We start from the raw sequence: 21,967 nt of genomic DNA on the forward strand, positions 1-21,967 counted from the left end.
GGGACTTCAGAAAACCATCCTTTTCTAAATGGGAGAAATAGCACCATGTTTGCTGATGAAGTGAGGAGGCTAGTGTAGAAGAAAGGAGCCGGTGAGACACAGTACAGTCCTGCTAGGTTTTGTGTAGTAACTAACCAGGTCCTGCCTTCTACTTCCCTGTGGCTTAGTATAGCTTTCGGTGAGTCTCCCAAAGCACAGATTTACTTTCCACTCAGTGGACTTTGAGTCTGATATAGGAGACTTATTTTCTGTGAATGTCACCTTGTAGAGAATGTCTTGGGGGTGGCTAAAGGGACAGCAGTTGTATCAAATTGAGAAAAATCCAGGTTTAGAAAGTTCTACCCAAGCCTCTGAGGTTTCCTTCTATTATGGAAAGGCTGTACTTGGGTGTCAGTGCATGTGTGTGGAAACACAGTTAAGGGTGGTGGCTTAGCGTGTTTATCCAATCCATAGCACAGTTCTAGTTACTTACATAGCTTATTGTAACTATTGTTCATTGCTACATTTACATTTAGAGAACTTAGAAATGTGTGCTATACTTGAGTAGACTTGAAAGAATAACCTTGTTAATTCTTTTTTTTCCAACTCAGATTAAGAATTTCTTGTCAAAACGGGTGCTGATAATGTACTTTTTTAGTAAGGTAAGAATATCAAATGACGGCACTGAGAATTAATCCATCAAAAAATTGCATTTCAGGCAACAAAGTTGAATTCTGTGCCAGCATTGTGGCTTACATTTTTTATCCCACAGGATCCAGATGCTGAGGCAGGAGGATTGAGAGTTTTAAGTGAGACCTGGCAACTTATGAAGTCCTGTCCCAAAAAAGCCCCAACACCAAAAAACAAACAAACATAACAAAACCCCAAACAAGCAAACAACACTTTCAGCTAGTCTCCCCCTTGTCTCAGCTGCCCCTGGGTAGTAAATGTCAGCTGAGAAACTAAAGATTTACTTGTGTTTTCTGTTCGATGTAGCTGTTTTGTATGAATCCTTTCTCAGGTAAAACCTTTGTCCACATATAGGGCAGAGTACTTGTGTAGATGAATTTTTTTTCTGGTTCTGCCCAGCCCCACAAACCCTGTAGCCCTTTATAAAATAATCACTCAGAAGCTTATATTAATTAAAACGTCTCAGCCATTAGCTCAGGCCTACCACTGACTAGCTCTTACACTTAAATTAACCCATATTTTTATTTATGTTTAGCCAGGTGGCTTGGTACCTTTTTTCAGTTTTGTCTTTATATCTTGTTTTTTCTGTGTCTGGCTGGCAACTCCTGACTCAGCCTTCCTCTTCCCAGAATTCTTGTCTGTTTAATCCGCCTATACTTCCTGCCTGGCTACTGGCCAATCAGTGTTTTATTTATCAACCAAGCAGAACAACCCATTCACAGCATCCAGAGCAATATCCACAGCATACTTGCACACCTTCACCTCTCTCTGTCCATACTGCAGTGTTAGTGTACGGGCTTGTGGAGCCTTTGGCACACACAAGCAAAGGTTTCATTATTCTTGTGTACTCTCTGAAGCCATACAATGATGGCTGAAGAGTTGAGCAGCCCTGGTGTGAATGTGTGACTCTGCGTAAGAGCCGTTTCTACTTCTTCACGGTGCCTTTTCCCTACAAAGGAAGGGCAGATCTGCCTTTCCAAAAACAATCACCTAGGACCGTCCTTTAGCAACACGGGCCGTATCCCTCTCGGAGAGGATGGGAGTTCTCTGAAGTGTTACTGCAGTTCTTGGTCTCCAGAGCAGAAAACAAACTTCCTGAGTGTCTTATGTGTGACATGCACTTCACTAAAGTCCTGAGTGTCTTATGTGTGACATGCACTTCACTAAAGTCCCTCCTGTGACTCTGACAGTGTTCCTCTCTTGATCCGCATTTTATGGAGAGGAAGTTTCTGCTAAGCAGAAAGTCTTTTCCTCTGGGAGTGAATATCTACTCTGATTCTAGTCTGTAAGAGCTATTGTGTGGTAAGGAGCTGTAGGTGGAGCTGTGGTGTGGTGAGGGGCTGTAGGTGGAGCTGTGGTGTGGTAACAATGTAGACAATTCTGAGGAACACTGTAGTAATGAGCCCATGTCCATTGGGTGCTTAGGTAAAGCCAGCCTTCTTGTTTTTAGTTTGGGTTTTGAGATGGTCTCAATAAGTTACAGTTGGTCTTGAACTCATTCTTTAGCTCACACAGGCCTTGACCTTCAGATCTTCCTGCCTTAGCCTGCCAAGTAACTAGGATTACAGGCCTGTGTAGCAGAGGCCTGCCAGCATTATTTAGCTAGGCCAGCTGTGCCCCATACTGCCCACCCAGGGCACAGTGAAGGAAGTCTGGGGGTTGTCTGTCTGTCTGTCTATGGGGTTGAGAGTAGTAAGCAGTCCATGAGAAGTAACCATAGTTACGGGGTCTTTTGTTCAGAAGAGCATTAGGAACGCTCCTTAAGTGACCACTGGGCTGATCACAGGGACCTCTTTAAATGAGAAACTGAGGCACTTAGGGACTTAAGCCTGGATGCTCTGTTGTACTTAAATTCATATAAGAAATTATTTCAGTTTTTAAGTTTTGAGGGCAGCCATGAGTCTTTTATTGTTACAGATCACACAACTGATAAAAATGGCAGTTTTCACACAGGGGACTTTACTTAAATATTTTTGTTCTATTTGTAGCACCCAGAGGCCTCCATTCAGGCTGTTTTTTCAGATGCCCAGATGCATATTTGGGCTTTAGAAGGTAAGCAGTATTTTTGAATGGTAATCTGTAACTGAATTTAATTAGTTAATTTTGAATTCTGGTTCATGAGCGGTCACTTCTAGGATTTCAGATACTTTTTGTTTGTTTTTTTGTTTTTGTTTTTGTTTTTGAAGGCAGGGTTTCTCTGTGTAGCTTTGCGCCTTTCCTGGAACTCGCTTTGGAGACCAGGCTGGCCCCGAACTCACAGAGATCCGCCTGGCTCTGCCTCCCGAGTGCTGGGATTACAGGCATGCGCCGCCACTGCCTGGCCTCAGATACATTTTTATCTTTGTTTTATATGGATAATTTTCTTCCTCCCTGGCCCACCAGTTCTGGGGACAGAACCCAGGCCTCATAACTACTAGGCCAGCACTCCCACTGAGCTGCAGCTACAAGCCTGGATGGGTTTTGATTTGGGTAGAATTTTTCTTGTACATAGATAAAGATGTCTTTCTGTGTAATTGAAGTGCAGCCAGTTGATAGTGTTTACCTTAATGGTCGCTTCCATTGAAATATGAAAACTTAGCTGTTAAAGAACTGTTTCACATATAAATACCTTCTTGGTGCTTCAGGACCCAGGCGGGCCTGGCTTGACCACTCTATGAAAAGTGTCCTCATAGCTGTCAGGCCTCCTGTGTTTGTATGTTTTGTTTTGTGGCTCTAAGGCAGTTAACACTTTTTTCAGGGTTTGTTCCATCTTTTGTATTACAGCTCTTCTTTATAGTTTTCTTTATATCCAGACTGTCAGTGTCCTCTCAAATAGACATATTACAGGCGAGTCTGTCTGACTTTGCTTCCCCGTGTTCTCCTCCCCTTGAGGTCTGTCTCACCTGGTAGCAGCATCATTTACAGAAGATAGATTTGGAGTTGTCCAGACTACACTCCCAGCTATCCTGAATACTCTGTTGACCCTGCAGGAGGTAAGTGACCTGTCCCAGTGTTGCGCGTGGCTGCAGGCTGTCCTCCAGTGCCCTGTGCTTCTCTCTGTTTCTATAGGCCAGTAATAAAACATGGCCAAAATGAAAATTCTGCTTTCACCCTTAGGAAATTACAATCTGAAAGAGAGAACAAGAAGAACAACTTTATTTGCTTAAAACTTTCACAGAAACTGAAAGAGAAAGTGTGCTTTAACCCATTGTGGTAGGCTGCTGGAATTAAGTAGATAGTTCAGGCAATTTTGTGCAAGTTTGGATTCTGTCTTTTGTTTTTTGAGACAGGATCTTACATATCTCAGACTGGCCTTAATTAAACTTACTATATGCCAAGGATGACCTTAAACTTGTGATCCTTCTGCCTTTGTCTCCCAAATGCTGGAGTACTATATGTAAGCCACCATACTCCACTTCACTCAGTTTTGTGTGGTGCTGGGGATCGAACCCAGGGCTTCATGTATGCTCAGCCAGCAAGCGTTTTACCAACTGAGCTACATCCCTTAGCCCAAGAGCTACTGAAAATGGCCTGTGAAATCATCACCCAATCAAATAAGTTCCCTGTGGGCCAGAGGCTCAACACCTAAGACCACTGGATGTCCATCCAAGGCTGGGTAGTTGGTTTTTCCATAGACCTTTTTAGTCCTGTATTTATAGGAAGGCAGAAACAAACAAACAAACCAAAAAAAAAACATACTTCCTGCTTTCCAACAGGCTCTCTTCCTCCCTCCCTCCTTCCCTCCTTTATTTCTTTTTCCTTTCCTTTTCATTTTTAGAAAAGGTCTCACTATGTAGCCTTGAACTTGGCCTCAAACTTTGCTCCTGAAGGCTGGGAGTAAAGGTGTGCATCGCCGTGCCCAGCAGGCTTCCTTTCCTTCTCTCCTATTTTACACTTTTGTTTTGTCTTGGTTTTGAAACAGGATCTTACTGTGTAGTCCTGGCAGCCTGTAACTCATAGAGATCCACCTGCCTGCCTTCTCCTGTGCTAGGATTAAAGACAAGTGCCACCACGCCCAGCCCTTCCTTTTTTAATTCAAATGATTTGTTCTAGTCTACCTTTTGTTATTGTGGTCATGGGAAGTATAAACAGAGCTTGGGGCATTTAGAAATAGTGTTTGGGTACAATAGTCTCTTTGTAGGAAGTGTTGAGCTGGGCCTGGAGAGTAACAATTGTTGCATCTTTTTTTAGTCTGGGGAACCTTTTAGGAAAGGAAAAAAAGAACTTGCTCCACAGTTCTGTTTAAAATTTAGTTCATATTACCACTTACGAAATCTTTATCAGTGGTTTGTTCTTTTCCTTTTTATTATTGTTGCTTTGAATATTCTGTTCGAGTTTTTTTACTTTGGGGTCTTTTGTGATAGGGTCTCATTAGGTATCCCATGAGGCCCAGTAGAGCTCTAATCCCCCCTCCTTTGCCATCCAAGGCTGGGATCATGGTTATGCAGCACCCATTCCCATTCCAACATTGCCTAAATGCACAGCCGGGCAGCTGAGACTTGGTCGTGTTTTCTGTCCACAGAACATCATTGCTATCTTGTGAAGGAAGTGAAAGCTCTGATTACAGATGAGGAGGCTCGCTAGTGCAGTAATGTACGCCCGAGTTTACACACAAACCTCAGAGAGGGCAGAGCTAGGACGTGTACCTAGGCTGACTCAGGGTATTGACAGTGTAGATGCCTCAAGAAGAGCAGCAGATTCACATCCTTCATCCTTGACCTAGTCTGCCATTTTGTCCTGGGATTTGGTTTTCTCCCACTTAGGATTCTTGAGAGAATGATTCTATTCTTGAAACTTTTTGGCTCATGATCTATAGTATGCTATGTTCAACTTATGTGTATGTGTAATAGGAACAAGATTCTTGGCACAGTACTTACTTAACTTTAACTATGCAATGTATCTTAATGTTTTTTTGTTGAATTTTCTTAGAGAGTACCTACTGGACCCATTGAGGTTGAGTAAATGGTGCAAGTGAGCTGCATGGCCTCTGACTGCACAGACCTCACTGCTCTCAGTGTTTCTTCCGTGCTGCTCTGTTCACATCTCCTCCACTGTTGGAATTCCTGCTTCTTCAGAACTTACTAGAAGGAGATCTATTTATGTGGATTGCAGTTACCCATACCTTTGAGTGGAAGGATACAAATTCCAGATTTGTGTAAAAGTCAAGCCTTTCCTTGAAAACAAAGGGGTTGAGATGGAGAATGCTTTTGAAGGGCAGGACAGAAAGAGACAGTGAGAGGGGCCTGCACTATACAGTTGAGAGTCAGAGGGCCAAGAACAGGACCAGGGAGCTGACACTTGACTCTGAGAATTCAGAGCCCGTCCTTTGTGAGTCTCGTCTATCACAGACAGCCTTTTTGTTGGATTCACGGATAGTCTCTGGCTGCACCCAAACACTACTGCCTGTTGAGCCATCCGACTGACCAGTCCAGTAATGCTCTTAAAGCCCTGAGGGTTAGAAAGGAAATGAATGGTATTGAATTGCACGAGGTAGGAGTTTATGCTGTAGCACTATGTGCTTTCTGATTGTTTCATTGAGTAAGAGGCTCTGTCCATGAGTTAGTGTTTGAAGCAGTAATATGATGAATGGAATTTTTTTTTTTTTTTTTTTTTTAGAGAAAGGTCATTTCCTTTTTTTTTTTTAAAGGTTTATTTATTTATTATGTATACAGTATTCTGCCTGCATGTGTCCTTGCAGGCCAGAAGAGGGCGCCAGATCTCATTACAGATGGTTGTGAGCCACCATGTGGTTGCTGGGAATCGAACTCAGGACCTCTGGAAGAGCAGTCGGTGCTCTTAACCACTGAGCCATCTCTCCAGCCCCAGATGAATGGAATTTTAAGATAACTGCAACAGCAGTAATGGGATGTGAATGGTGGTGACTTCTTTGATACAGAAACTGCAAGTTACTGTGATTTGATGTCCCTATTCATAATTACGGCCAATGGGAAAGCTGATGTAGAGCTTTGGGAAAGTGGCAGGTAGCGTATCTAGTGAAGCTGAGATGGGAGCCCTTGCTCCGAGCACAGCCCTCTTGCTTTACAGCCCTGTTTCTCTGGTTCTTTGCCCTCACGTCCCTTTCGGCTTCCCCCTTGGCTGCTTTCCCTCTCCAGGTTAGGCCTTTAGTCTGATGCTCCGGCGGCTTTAGCACTGGATCCTGGAAGTCTTTATCTTTGGGTTTTCAATCCCTCCCCCGCACCCGAAAACTTTCTCCGTCTGCTAACCGTCCATTCTTCTGTCCATCGTTCCTGACTCCGCTTTCTTCAGGCCTTTGGCATTCCTGCCCAGAACTATGACTTCAGCTTCTTATCTGAGATGCCCCTCGTTCTGACTAGACACTGCTGCTCTTCCCTTGAGCCATCAGCTTTAAAGCCACTGGAGATTATACCATTTTCCTTCAAGTATGACTTACTTTCTTACATGACTGTGTTCTTTTTTGTCTAGAACACTTTTCTTCTTTCTTCTGGATCCGCTTTGTAATTCCCATGTCAACCCTCAGTCAGTCAGAATAAAGGCAGGGATCAATGTCTCGTTTTCTTCTTCCTAGCATGTGATACCTGGCAAATGACAGGTGCTTATTAAAATACTTGTTGGATGCCTGTTATTTGCTTGTTTACTGTATATGTGAGCGAAGCCATCTCTTCAGGGGCTTGAATTGAGTGGCAGTTCTGACACAGTGGGCTAATTATAATGACTGCTCCTTTACTTTGAGGAGGCAGAGATGTGTGAGTCATATTAGTGCCATTTTATGTCTGGTTTTATGTTCTATGATCTTGAAGGGATAGTTCCTCACAGTGAAGAGAGTAACTTCTAAGTGTCTCAGTAATCGAAGGCAAGTTGTGTAATAGTTAAGGGATGATGGTGTGGCTGTATTCTGTTTTGTTTTGACACTCCTCAGTGCCAATAGATCAGTCATTTAGCTGTGAATCAATAAAGGCCAATGAAAAGGATGGGGAGGCTCTCACCCTTGAAGCTATCCAGAGGGCAAGGAGTGGAGAGATGGGTATCCAGAGGTGGTTCCTGCTGGTGGCCACACTATCCTAGTGGGTCACGGTTACTTCAAATGACTCACAAATTCACACACATCTCTGCCATTTGCATTAGGTAACATGTATCCTAACAGATACCCAGATGTTTCCCAGAGGTTTTTGTATGCTGTTTTGGTTAGTTAAAATAGAAATTCACTTGAGAGTACGACCGAGTTCATGGTAGTTGATTGGTCATCAGTGGGTAGATAACAGCCAGCATCTTTTGAAATTTAGTTGCTATTGTCATCTTTAAAGGAGATCCTTAGAGGTAAAACGTGGGCCAAGATAAGTGTCTTTAAACTACAAAAATTTTAAGTTACTTATATAATGTAAAATATACCATGAAATTATTTTGAGGCCAGGCATGGTGGTGCACATTTTTAATCCCAGCACGCTGGAGGCAGAAGCAGGTGGATCTGTGAGTTCTAGAGCAGCCTGATCTACATAGAAAGTTCCAGGATAGCCAAGACTACATAGTGAGGCCCTGTCTTTAAACAAATTTCTTTTTTCCTCTTCTCCTTCTTTCTTTTTCTTCTTTCTTCTTTCTTCCTCCTCCCCCTCCTCCTCCTCCTCCTCCTCCTCCTCCTCCTCCTCCTCCTCCTCCTCCTCCTCCTTCTCCTTCTTCCTTTTGGTCAAGTTGGGCCTGATGGTCTAAGCATAAACTCTCAGTTGTTAGCCGGGCAGTGGTGGCTCATGCCTTTAATCCCAGCACTCAGGAGGAAGAGCCAGGTGGATCTCTGTGAGTTCGAGGCCAGCCTGGGCTACCAAGTGAGTCCCAGGAAAGGCGCAAAGCTACACAGGGAAACCCTGTCTCAAAAAACCAAACAAAAAAAACCTCAGTTCTTTGAGAAGATGAGATAGGAGAATTGCAACTTTGTTGCTCACCTAGGCTATAAAATGAACTCAAGATTAGCCTGGGCAACTTAATGAGACCCTATCTGAAAATAAGACTATCAAGAAGGTTGAGGATTACCTCAGTGGTAGAGCACTTGCCTAGTATGCTCAAAGACCAGGCCCTGGCCTACATTCCCCAGTAGCAGGGGGAGAAGAGTCAGTGGACAGTTGTGTGGCCTGGGCTGTATTCCTTCACACTGTAACCATCCACACCATCAAGCTCTAGACCCTGTTCACTGGAGAGCATGGTGCGTTAATAGTCTCAGAGAGCCTGTTCTGAAAGTACAGTGTCACCTTGAGTCAGGAGGTCAGTCCTGTTGTGTTCTTTTGCCTTCTCATCTGCAAGTTAGATTCTGATCCTGAAACAGTGAAATTTATTCCATTCACAGATCCACTTATCCAACAGATACTTAACTATCCAGCAGTTAACCATGGAATGACATACAGAGTGGAAAGACAGACATGATTCTTTTCCAACAGGAGCTTGCAGGTTAGAACACAGCCACACCAAGAGCTAATTACTGAAGTTGGGCAGTGGTGGTGCACCCATTTAACCCCAGTACTCAGAGAGTTTCAAGGTCAGCCTGGTCTACAGAGCGAGCTCCAGGTCAGCCAAAGCCACACAGAGAAACTGTCTCGAAAAAAACAAAAAACAACAAACAAACAAACAAACAAAAAAAATGCATGGTGATGGCAGACCATAACAGACGAGTCTGAACTAAGATTGTGGGTCTTACCTTTGTGTTTGTGTGTGTGTGCATATGTGCCTGTGTAATGCAGGTCAGTGGGTCCCAGGGATCAAATTCAGGTCAGCAAGCTTGATAGCAAATACTTTAACCCAACAAGCCATCTTGTTGGCCCTAAACTCAGATAGTTTTGGAAATGAGCGGTAGAAAGGGATTTGAAGTGGCCAGTAGCTTCCTTCAAGATAAAGAAGTCAGAAGGAAGTAAAGGTGGAGGAGAAATATCCTTGCAGGCCAGGGCTTTCAGTTTGAAGGTGTGTTAGTTGATTTTCTCCTCACTGTGACTATTGGATAAACAGCAGCTTACAAGAGGATGGGGTTGCTTGAGTTCTGAGGCACACAGTCCATCATGACAACGGAGGCATGATGGTGGAGCAGTTTTGTCCATGGCACCAACCAGAGAGCCAAAGAGAATGCAGTGGTCATTTGTCAGTCGCTTTGTCCTCTTTATTTAGTCCATGGGAGGGTGCTCCCTACATTGAAGGCAGGTCATCCTCCCTCAGTTAAACCTCTGGAAATCCTCACTACCACCACCACCACCACCACCACCACCACCACCACACACACACACACACACACACACACACACACACACGTGTGTGTGTGTGTGTGTGTGTGTGTGTGTGTGTGTGTGTGTGTCGCCTAGGTGATTCTTAATCCAGTCAAGTTGACAGTGGAAATTGGCCTTCATAAAGGCCCAGAGAGTTTTTCACCAGTACCCTACAGTCAGGATATATATCTCATCTCTCTAGAATTTTATGCGATTTGACCTAACTTATGTGTAATACTCCAAAAGAAATGCTTTATAAAAATGTTTGTAACAGCTTGGGAGATTAAAACAGGGCTTGTTTTGCATGACCAAATTTCTCTTGAAAGACTACATATTGCTATGATTTATTCAATCAAGATCATACCCAATAAGTGGTTGAGTCAGAATTGGCAACCAGACTTTTGGACCCCTGGTCCTAAGCAGTCCACATATCAGATTCTTTCTTGAGGGCTTGGCAAGGGTGTACATTTCTTCACTTCCTTTCTTAAGACAACTGCCAGAGTGTCAGATCTGGAGTCAAACATAGTTGGGTTTTATTGGAAAAGATGCTGCATTTCTTTGCATTTCAAGATTCCATTAATTAGCTGGGTAGTGGTGATGGCACACACTTTTAATCCCAGCACTTGGGAGGCAGAGGCAGGGGGATCTCAGAGTTCAAGGCCAGACTAGTCAACAGAGTGAGTTCCAGGACAGCCAGGGCTATACAGAAAAACCCTGTCTCAGAAAAACCAAACCAAACAAAAACAAGATCCCATTAATTAGAAGCTATAAATCCATGTTAGAAATTATGAAATGTACAAAAGGATACATTACAGGACCAGTGTATCTCAGTGTATGTATCTGGGCGATTTGAGTAGTTCCTGCCTAAGGAGGCGTGGAGGGTGAAATGGATCACCCTGTCAAGTCACTTGACCTCTCTTAAGTAAATGTTTGTTCAATCCTGTGTTGTAGGACAGAACTCTATATGTAAAAAGAGCTTTCAGATTAAAAGAAACATTTCCCTCTAAATTCCCAAGAACTTGTGGTTGTGCTGGAAGGAAGCAGTGTAGGAGACCCAGCACAGGACAGCTCCACATCTGTATCCAGGCGTCCCTGCTTTCTGAGATCAGTGTCTTGTTCATCAATGGAAGTACGTGTCACTTGTCACTTCTGAGATGCTTGGTACTGAAAGGGCTTCAGATTCTGGGGTTAGGGGAGATAGGTCAGCCAGTGAAATGATTCTCACACAAACATGAAGACGTAAACTTGATCCCCAGCAACCACAGGAAAGCCAGTGGTGAGTTATAGTCCCAGAGATGGTTATCCCTGGAGCTCCCTGGTCAGCCTGTAGGCTCTTTCTAATTATTGACCCCAGTTCCCAGTGAGAGGTCCCCTCTCATCAAACAAGACAGACAGTGGCTGAGGAATGCCACCTGAGGTTGACTTCTGGCAAACATGCACAGAGTCTTTGAGGTTTTGAGGTTTTTTCAGATTTGAGAATATTTGGATAGACTTTAGTGGTTGATGGTCCCAAATCTGAAATATCCCCCAAATCCATTTTGGAGCACTTCAGATTTCAAAACATTTTGGACTCAAAATTTCAGATTGGGATATTCGTAACTCTGCACCTTTCAGAATTGTGAGAGTTATCAGAAATAACTAGAAAAGTCTAGAATGGTTTATTGAGGAACGGAGAGGATGGTGAGTAGTAGGTGCTGTTAACGTGAGCGTGGCTGCTTTAGCAGGTGTGATTTGAGATGACACTTTTGAAGCACTTACCTCAGTTACTGGCACATAGTAATTTTAGTCACTCATTTCAGCCAGGTCTTCAGTACTAAGAGTGCTTTTCAGCCACAGGCCATTTTGTCCTCTTGGAGACATTTAACAATGTCTAAAGACACTTCTGATTTTCTTTATTTTGGCTTTTGCTCATGTACAACTTCGTGGAAATATAAGTGGGCAGTAACTTTCATAATGGCGGCCTCTCTGTAGGCTTCCTTAGGCCCAAAGTGTAAGCAGCACTCCCAGGGTATTTTGTCTCTGGGTTGTGCTGGGAGTCCCTGCTTATTCTTACAGTTACTTATCGACACTGATGGTTCTGTGAGACCCTCCTTAAGGAATCTGAGTGGAGCGCAAGGACCACATACAGTGAGTTCCTAAGAGGCGATGCTTGTGTGCGTCCCAGCTGTGAGAGTTAGTTCTTCTGTAGGTAGCGCATGGGTTGTTGTAAACCACAGTGGCCTGTGCTGAACCTGTTCCTAAGCTACTTCATACACTTGACCTTAGTCGCCCCTCACCATGTACTTTCATTGTACTTGCTCTACTTAGTCACTTGAATGTTTATCTAGTTAGTATTTTAAGTCATTCCTTTTGACTTAATTATTTAAAAGAAAACGTAACTGTTGTTAAAAGGAAAAATCTAGTTTAGCTTCTTGTGGGTAGAATACAGGTTTAAGATACTATTGGATCCCAAACTATATCATCTATTTTAGAATTCAGGTTAAGAATTCTTTTTTTTTTTTTCTGATTTTTCTGAGACAGGGTTTCTCTGTGTAGTTTTGGTGCCTGTCCTAGATCTTTGTAGACCAGGCTGGCCTTGATCTCACAGATATCTGCCTGACTCAGCCTCTTGAGTGCCGGGATTAAAGGCATGCACCACCACCGCTTAGCTAAGAATTCTTTTTCTTGATGATTTTTTATTTTTATTTTATGTGCTTTGGTGTATGTCTGTATGAGGGTGTCAAATCCTCTGGAGCTGGAGCTCCAGACTTTGTGAGCTGCTGTGTTGATTCTGGGAATTGAACCTGTGCCATCTTTTCAGGCTCTAAAAATTCTTTTATGTATACCATTTTAGACTAAACATACTATGTTAAATTCCTGACAGTGTCTGAGGTGGATCCCCTAAGAAGGAAAATGAAATTTCTCTCCCAGGAAGTAGCTGAGCACGTGTAATGGGTGTGGTGAGGAGGTGGGGACTGGAAATAACCTGGGTCAGCTCAGGTCAGGCTTTCTGCAGGTGAGGTAAGTTCAGGTCAGTTTTGTCACCAGAGCAGCTGTAAAATAGTTTGTCATTTTTAGGTGTCTTTTTCTTTTCTTTGTTTTGGATTTCAGATTTGGGGGTTAGGCAGTTAAAGTGAGGAAAGTCGGTGGTTTTCATTTCTCTGTGGATGTTACTGTTTGCTGAAGTCCTCGAACCTGTGGCCTTGTTGGCCTTTTTTCCTGTGAGGTTATCAATGACTGCAGAGTCTAAGAGGATGATGGCTCCTGATGGAGCCCTGATGCAGTTCCATTCTGCATTTCTTCTCTGAGCAGTTCTGACTGGAAGGATTGATGTTTTCGGACTGGAGGAAGCACTTGCTATATAAGCTTTAGGTCCTGAATTTGGCTCCCTAGTACCCAGGGGGAGAAGCCTAGCATGGCAGCATTTGGCTGTTATCTCATCTTTGGTGCGAGAAGGGTGCCCATAGGCCAGACTCCTGAAGCACCGGCCAGCCTAGCCAAATGGAAGTGAGAGACTTTCCTCAAAAAACAGTGTGGAGAGGGAAAGACAGCTGATGTTGGCCTCAGGTCTCCACATGCATACACACACACAGGAAAGTGGTCCTTTCTGGATTTTATTCCTTTCAAAGAACAATTATGTAGGCGGAGTTTTTTGATGGGACTGCAACCAGCTCTGTTTGCCAGCAGCTTCCAAATAACCACTCAGAGACTTACTATTAATTACAAGTGCTTGGCCATTAGCTCAGGCTTATTACCAACTAGCTCTTAACCCACTTCTGTTAATCTATGTGCTGCTCATGGCTTTTACCTTCCTGCATGTCCTGCTTCCTTCCTGTTTCGCTGAGAACTCCTCTGACCCTGCCCTTCTTCTTCCTAGCATTCTCTCTTCCCTAAAATCTTGCCTAGATATCGGCTAATCAGCTTTTTATTAACAATGAGAGCAACACATTTTCACAGTGTACAGAAGGATTATTCTACAGCACAATGCTTACAAAAAGTTCAATAAAAATTGTTTTCTTGCAGTTCCCATTTGATATATTGGGTCCTTTTAAAATCTAAGGGCAGGTGTATTATGAGAGCATAGTGATTTGACATTTCTAGTGTTTGAACAATTTATTGTCATCCTTAGAATTCTTTCTTCCTTCCTTCTTTCCTTCCTTCCTTTCTTTCTTTCTTTTTTTTTTTTTTTTTTTTTTTGGAGCTGAGGATTGAACTCAGGGCCTTGCACTTGCTAGGCAAGTGCTCTACCACTGAGCTAAATCCCCAACACTATTTCATTATTTTTTAAACTATTTTTTAATTTATGTGCATTGGTGTTTTCCTTGTTAGTATATCTGTGAGGGTGTTGGCGGGTCCTCTAGAGTTGGAGTTACAGGCAGTTGTGAGCTGTCATATAGATTCTGGGAACTGAACCCAGGTCCTCTGGAAGAGCAAGCAGATAATGCTTTTAACCACTGAGCCATCTCCCCAGTCCTGAATTATTTCATTATTAATAATCAGTTTTCCCCATTTTTGGTAAAAGACTAATAAAACATAAGAATGTTAATACAGTGTGGTTTCAAGAAACACTAAATAAGAAGTTTGGACACACATCTTTGTAGTTATTTCTTTATAAAGGAGTGAAGTTGGTAAGTTCAAATTTTAGAAACTTCTTCTTTAGCTGAGTGTTATACATGCCTTTAGTCCCATCATGTGGGAGGCAGCAGCAGGCGGGGTCTACATAGCACGTTTCAGCATAGCCAGGATTGAGAGTCCCTCTCTTACAAACAAACAAACAAAACAGGTTTTTAAAGTTTGCCTGCATGTGTATATTGTGTGGCTTGTGTAGGCCAGAAGAGGGCATTGGAGCGCCCAGCCTAGAACTGGGGTAACAGGTGATTGTGAGCTGCTGTGCTGGTATGAGAACCAACCCCAGTCCTCTCCCAGAACAGCTAGTGTTTTTAATCACTGAGCCATCTCTCTAGCCCCGAATTCAGAATTTTTTTTTTTTTTCAAAAACAGCAACAAAAATCTTCCATTGACAATGGCAGAGGAGGATAACGCCGCTCAACTATAGCAGTTGCTTAGACAAACCAGAAGAGTGCCAGAGTCATGCAGCAATAGCTCATCTTTGTAACGTTACATTTGTTGGTCATTACATTAACAGAATGTAGTTGTTAATAGTGAAAATTAGTGTTATTTTATTTCAGTTAGCTCAGTCATTTTATCATGATCAGTATAAAATTGTTAATGAGGTATTTTGTGGATTTTTTTTCTTCTTTTTTTTTGGTTTTTTGAGGCTGGATTTCTCTGTGTAACAGCTCTGTATCTTGGAACTCTTATTTGTAGACCAGATTGGCCTTGAGTTCACATAGATCTGTGTGCCTCTGCCTCCTGAATACTGTCCGACAGGTATTTTGTGTTCTTTCCTTTACACTGTCTTTGGATATCTCCGGTGTTTCTCACTGTGTAGCTCATCTCAATTCAGTGCTGCCCCATTTCAAGTTCTCAGCAGCTATATCTGACTAGTGGTTGTTGACTTTGTCAGCATGGCTCTGAAATCTAATGTCTGTGATGACACTGATCTTACAAGAATTGGAGATCTTGTAAGGGTGCCACATGCCTGTAGTCTTACCACTTGGGCAGCTGAGGTGGGAGAGATGCTGGCTTGGGGCCAACCAGTACTACACATTAGCTACAGACTACCTTCAGAAACATAGAAAGACCCTCTCTCCAAAATAACACATAGGCCTGGTGAGATGGTTCAGTGGGTAAAGCACTTGCTGTGTAAGCTAATGGGCCTGGTTCAAATCCTGAGAACCCATGTAAAGCTGAGCATGGTAGTGCACACCAGTTTTTTTATTATTAAAAATTATTCTGTGTATGTGGGTGTTTAGTGCTTAGTGCCTGCAGAAGACAAAAGAAGGTGCTAGCTCCTCTGGAACTTGAGTTTTCGAGCTGCCATGTGGTTGCTGGGAATTGAACATTGGTCCTGGAAGAGCAACTAGTGCTCTTAACTGCTGAGCCATCTCTCCAGCCTCAGCGTACATCTTGAATCTCAGTCTGCTTATGGAAAGATGGGAGGCAGGGACAGAAAAATCCTCAAAGTCCATTGGCCATCTGGCGTGGCATTTGCAGGGACAACTGTCTTAAGGTGGAAGATGTATCTGATGCCTGACGCTGTCCTCTGACTGCACAAGTGCAGCATGGTATATGTGTAATTCCCATACATGAAAATCACTTCAGACAGAACAGTGTTTTGTGTGTGTGTGTGTGTGTGTGTGTGTGTGTGTGTCTGTAGAGGGGGTGCGGGGGAGGCAGAGAAAGAGACACACAGAGAGAGAGAGAGAGAGAGAGAGAGAGAGAGAGAGAGAGAGAGAGAGAGAGAGATGTATGCACTGTAGAGGCCAGAGGATAGCCTCAAGTGCCATATACTTTTTTTTTGAGACAGGTTCTTCGTTGGCACAAATGTCCACCTGTCCTCAGTTATAAACTGGTGTCCCTACTCCTGGTTCTAGAACAGTATTTAAGTCTACTACATTGAATGATTGAGTGTATGTGTGTGTGTGTGTGTGTGTGTGTGTGTGTGTGTGTGTGTATGTGTATGTGTGTGTATGTGTGTGTGTGTTACCTATGACATTTCACCATGTAGGTCCTGAGACTAGCACTCACTCATCAGGCTTGGTTCTAAGTTCTTTAACCTGTTCAACTATCTTGTGAGCCCTAGAACCATATATTTTTAAGAAGAAAGGGGAATATATATTGTATTCTCACTAGTGAGTCACTCAAAAGGAGAACATCCCTTAATATTTTTCTGGTCTTAAAACATTTTATAAGGTCTTCATGTATTCTGCAAAGATGATACGTGCACTTTCCCTTGATCTTACATGATTTTGTGTACCAAACTTAACATCATTTATAAGAGTCCAGCAAGTAATAGAGATGTTCAAATAAGAAAAAGGATGATGGTAAAGTTAATGCAGTTTTTGTATGGGTCTCATGGATTTTTATTTATAAACCTAACAGGGAAATTGTTTGTAATTATATTGCAAAGGAAATTGTCTATGGTCTCTTCAGCAAAATTCTGAAATTTAAAAAAATTATTGCATTTTGATTATACAAACACAATAGCCAGAACCACCGATGAGTTTGGACATAGTCAGAATATATCTTCATTTTAAATCAGTATTTACAGACAAGATGTGTTCTAGGTTTTGCATGGCAGCTGTTGGACAGCTAGCTGATTGCATACTGAGGATATTCCCAGTTCAGTTACATCTTCTCTTTCATCCTGAAAAAGGAGCCAGGTGTGTTCCCCAAGCCTTTAATACCAGCAAACAAGAGGCAGAAGGGGTGGATCTCAGTTCAAGGCCAGCCTGGTCTACACAGCAAGTGCCAGGTTAGCCAGGATTGCATAGTAAGACCCTGGATTGTTTTTGCTTTTAGACTAAACCTGCAAAATACTGGGTAAAAATTGAGTTTGCTACCTTTTTTTTTTTTTTTTTTTTTTTTTTAAGATTTATTTATTATGTATACAGTGTTCTGCCTGCATGTATGGGAACCAGATCTCATTATAGATGGTTGTGTGAGCCACCATGTGGTTGCTAGGAATGGAACTCAGGATCTTTGGAAGAACAACCAGTGCTCTTAACCTCTGAGCCATCTCTTCAGCCCCAGAGTTTGCTACTTTTATATTCTGACTTATATTTGCATATTTTACATTATCTGTCATTCTTTTGTCAGTGTATTCAAGGCTACTGTGCGTGCGTGCGTGCGTGCGTGCATGTGTGTGTGTGTGTGTGTGTGTGTGTGTGTGTGTGTGTGTATGCACGCACATGCATACATGCATGTGTGTGGTGTTAGGTAGGAATCCAGGAGGTGATGTAACTAGACTATAAAAGTCACAAGTTCAGTGGATCCACGTAGTAAAGGAAGGTGGCTGTTTTCTGGGTATAACAACATGAGATCAAATGTGTGAGGAAATTACAATGACAATAACCTCCCCATTATGACTCAGTGTTCTTTCATATTGTTCAAGTGTTTCTCCGAACACTACCTCCCATGCTGCCTAAAGTATTTCAACTATGCCCAGTCTTGGAAATAGCTCTAATAAGTGATCATTGTGAAAGAACAAATGATTGGACTTGAAGTTAACATGGCATCTCAACATATGCATCAAATTTTGTTCTTTTTCCAAAATTCTAATGTATGGTAAGAGAATTGTTAAAACACATAAATCCATAAGCAGGGCAGAGTCAATAGCAGCCCAGTCTGTGAAGCTGGTGAGCAGATGTCGATAGGTTTAGCAGATCCCAGAGGCGGGTCCTGAGTTGGCAATGGGAAGGGCTCTTGGTACCTTTGCCACCAAGGTCAGGCACCAAAAAAAGATTCAGAAACCAGTTAGGATAGGTTCTCTGCTGCTAATTGCTCCTTCCCCACCCCAGCCTGAGGTCCATCCTCTAGAGACTAGAACATGGGCCTGCACTGGGAGAGGCCTGGCAGCATGGGGACTGCACAAGGTGAGTTCCACTGAACACTGGGGCCCAGCCCATCCCACAGGATAGTAGACGTCTGTTCTCAGGGTGACCTAGGGACAAAGACTTCAAATGACTGAGTGTGGAGTTCACCTCAGTGTCCATGCTGATCACCTTCCAGGAAGCCTGTCAGCTGTGGGAAGCTTTAGTCAGCTCCTTGGGAAGTTCCACTTGCAGTCAGGAGCCAAGTATCACCAGCTTTCTGAGGAAAGGCTCTAATATGACTGATAGAGACCAAAAGAAGCAAGGGAAGAAAAACAAAAGAACTATCATCAAAATCCACAGAAATAGGGATATTATATCCTTGAGCAAAAATAGGATACTAAAAAAAGAAAGAACAACAGGATGCCATACAGGGCTCTTGAAATTCAGACCATGATGGCTGGGGCAATTTCACTCCTGGTGATTGTGTCTGTGGCTCTCTGATCACTCTTGCCACCATAGGCTAACATGCTTCGTCTTTATTTCTCTCTTCTCATACTGTAATAGCTGTGATATTTTAAAATTATATTGTTTGGGGCTGGAGAGATGGCTCAGTGGTTAAGAGCACTGACCCCATTCAATTCCTAGCACCCAAATGCAGTTAACAACTAACTCCAGGATCTAACACCCTCACACAGACATACATGCAGGCAAAACACCAATGCACATGAAATAAAAATAAAGTTTTAAAAATTACATTATTTGCTCTTGGCCTTCCAAAGACTTGAAGCTTTCATGTTTTTAGCTGTATCAACTGTAAATAAACTCTGTTTCACTGTGTGTGCTATCTTTTGTCCCATCTGCTACTGCTCACTGGTACCTATCCTCTACAACTGTAAAACCTAATTTAGAAAGAAAAAGAAGGGAAAAAGTGGCCTTGTTTAGTAAAGGTTCAAGTTCTGGTCCTTTTTGCTAAGATCAGGATAAAAGCCGTCCCCTGTCACCAGTGATAAACAGAATATGGGATCTTGGGGCTTCGCTGGGTCCTGGAAACCTGAGATGTGCTGGACAGGTGTTTTCAAAGTGTTGTGACTGATTCACTGAAGAACACACATGACTTCATAGATGTGTACATTATCTATAATAAAAATTTCACTTGTTAGACTGACTTGATTCTCTAAAATTTAATTTTTTCTTTTAACACTTATTTCTCATGAAGGCATCAGAGGAAGCTTGTAGGTGTCATTTCTCTCCTGTGGGGCCTGGTGATTCAACTCCAGTGAACCTAGGTCACTCAGCTTTGCAGCAAGTGCCCTTACCAACTGAGACATCTCAGGCCTCGCCTACCCTGGCTTTTACAATCATCTGAACGCATGTGTCTTTCTTCCTGGTCTAGGCCGTTGACAAGTACTTCAAGCTTCCTCATGCTTCGAGTAAACCATCCCGGATTTCAGGAAGCCTTGTGGACTCATCCTACAAAACATTAAGATTTGCCTTCAGGGCCTCACTGAAAACCGCTCTCTACCGCATAGCCACCACGTTTGGTGAACATCTGAAGTAAGTTTGCCCATCTGATCCACACTGATGATCTGTCTCAGGAGTTCTGTGAGGGCTGGGTACGAGAAGGCTTGTGGACTGCAAGTTTTCTTATAGGTCCCTGATGGTTCTCTGTGAGTAGAGCTTACTCTACTTGGTATGGACTTGGTATTTGTATTTACATTTATAAACATTCATAAATGTGTGTGTGTGTGTGTGTGTGTGTGTGTGTGTGTGTGTGTGTGTGTGATTTATTTAAATTATCAAAAGATCCTTAAAGGAGAAAAAAATCCTGAGTGCCTTTCCAGAAAAGCATATTAAAAATAATTCTCTTTTTACATTTTGGTCAGGAAACTTTAAGACTTGGGTACTTGGGTGAGCAGAATATTCCATAAATGAGGCTGTGGCGCTTTGTGAATCATGCTGGAAAAACACCGGCAGATCACAACACCTTCAGAAACTGAACCAGAGAGAAACCACAAATGCCAGACCTGTTTATATTTAGTTTCATTGATGTTTACTGCTTTGCTCTCATGAAATTCTCTAGCTGGACAGGATGAAGGACACTGGTTTCCTAACTAAGCTATGTTTATTGTAATTAGAAGTGAGTTCTAGAAGGCATGAGAGCTCGTTCCATATTTTTGTATGTAGTCAGTAACAGAATACTGTATACTGCCTGCCTTTGCTTTCTCTTCCTTGTACCACACAGGGCAGGAGCAACGACTCTGGGCTCACTTTGGTTCTGTGTGAGAATATAAAAGAACTGGATCCTTGAGACATTTATTTAATTGTTTAAAAGCCAACAAAAGTTATGTATTAACTTCCAGACCTGTGCTGTTCAATGTGATGGCCATGGATTGTAGCTTTCCCTTTCTTTTTCTCAACAGTTTTATGTAGGGCAGGGGTTAGTCAGTGGAGGCACAGAATAGTTCACTCTTGTCTGATAGGACATGCATGCTACAACGTGAACCTGAAAGGCGGTCATACTTGCCCTTAAAAATTCTGTCCTCTCAGGCCAGGTGGTGGTGGTGCATGCCTTTAATCCTAGCTTTCAAGAGGCAGAGGCAGGTGGATCTCTGAGTTCAAGGCCAGCCTGGTCTACAGAGTGAGTTCCAAGACACTCAGGATTACATAGGGAAATCCTGTCTCAAAAAAACAAACAAAAAAAAGTATCTTCTTTCCTTTTTTTTTTTCCCCTCAGAGCCAAGGACCGAACCCAGGGTCTTGTGCTTCCTAGGCAAGCGCTCTACCACTGAGCTAAATCCCCAACCCCTCTTCTTTCCATTTACAGTACTAGTCTGCCCATATGATACAAGCTGGCATGTAGGGTGTGCTCAGAATGTATTCACTGTAGGGTGTGAGCTGGCATATAGGGTGTGCCCACTCACTGATGATGTAGAAGATGAGTAGGTGTGTGTATCTACTGACAGCAAAAGCAGAGAGCATGGGGATGGAGATACGGATTTACTAGCTATGAAAGGTAGGTAGATGGCTGATTGAAAGTTAGGAGAATGAAGTTCTGACTTTCCCCTTACTCTGAGGAAAGCCATACCTCATGTCACTGGCACTGATGAGCAGTTGAGACAGGGTGGTACAGTGGGAGGAGTCTTAGCTCTGGCGTTGCTGGAGCATGTGGGTTATGTCTGGTTGCTGTCTGAGCTTGTGGAAAGTCGCTGAAGCAGATCAGCCAGGTAGTTAGTTATACAGCCAGCATTCAGACCAGCTCTTACTAACTCTGGTTCTCTTTTTTTTTTATTTTTTGAGCTGAGGATTGAACCCAGGGCCTTGCACTTGCTAGGCAAGCACTCTACCACTGAGCTAAATCCCCAACCTCAAACTCTGGTTCTCTTAACCAGTGAGCCATGTGGTCCTTGAGCTCTGCACCTGTAGGTGGCATTTAGGCCCTACTTTGCTTTTTTTGGTGTTGATAGTGAAAAAAAAAATGGGATCATTCATTTATGTAAAGCCCAGCATACAATATGTATTGAGCTCCACACTGAGAACCAGATACAGATGAGGTAAACTCGGGGTGTTTTGTTGTTGTTGTTGTTGTTGTTTGTTTGTTTGTTTGTTTGTTTTTGTTTTTCCGAGACAGGGTTTCTCTGTGTAGCTTTGGTGCCTTTTCCTGGAACTCACTCTGTAGCTCAGGCTGTC

The 21,967-nt window shown here is 42.8% G+C and overlaps 1 protein-coding gene across 2 annotated transcripts in view; it reads left to right on the forward strand.

The window, feature by feature from the left end:
- The window catches only part of Ndc1 (NDC1 transmembrane nucleoporin), a 49,739-nt gene that overhangs the window by 24,009 nt on the left and 3,763 nt on the right, over positions 1 to 21,967 (forward strand). For both annotated transcript variants that reach the window (XM_036179905.1, XM_036179904.1), the window contains exons 14-17: positions 591 to 641; positions 2,658 to 2,721; positions 3,541 to 3,641; positions 19,674 to 19,834. In XM_036179905.1, the coding sequence (XP_036035798.1) occupies positions 591 to 641; positions 2,658 to 2,721; positions 3,541 to 3,641; positions 19,674 to 19,834 (377 nt within the window). The remainder of the gene's footprint in view (positions 1 to 590; positions 642 to 2,657; positions 2,722 to 3,540; positions 3,642 to 19,673; positions 19,835 to 21,967) is intronic.

This window comes from Onychomys torridus, chromosome 2 (assembly GCF_903995425.1).
Source record: "Onychomys torridus chromosome 2, mOncTor1.1, whole genome shotgun sequence".
Classification (NCBI taxonomy): domain Eukaryota; kingdom Metazoa; phylum Chordata; class Mammalia; order Rodentia; family Cricetidae; genus Onychomys; species Onychomys torridus.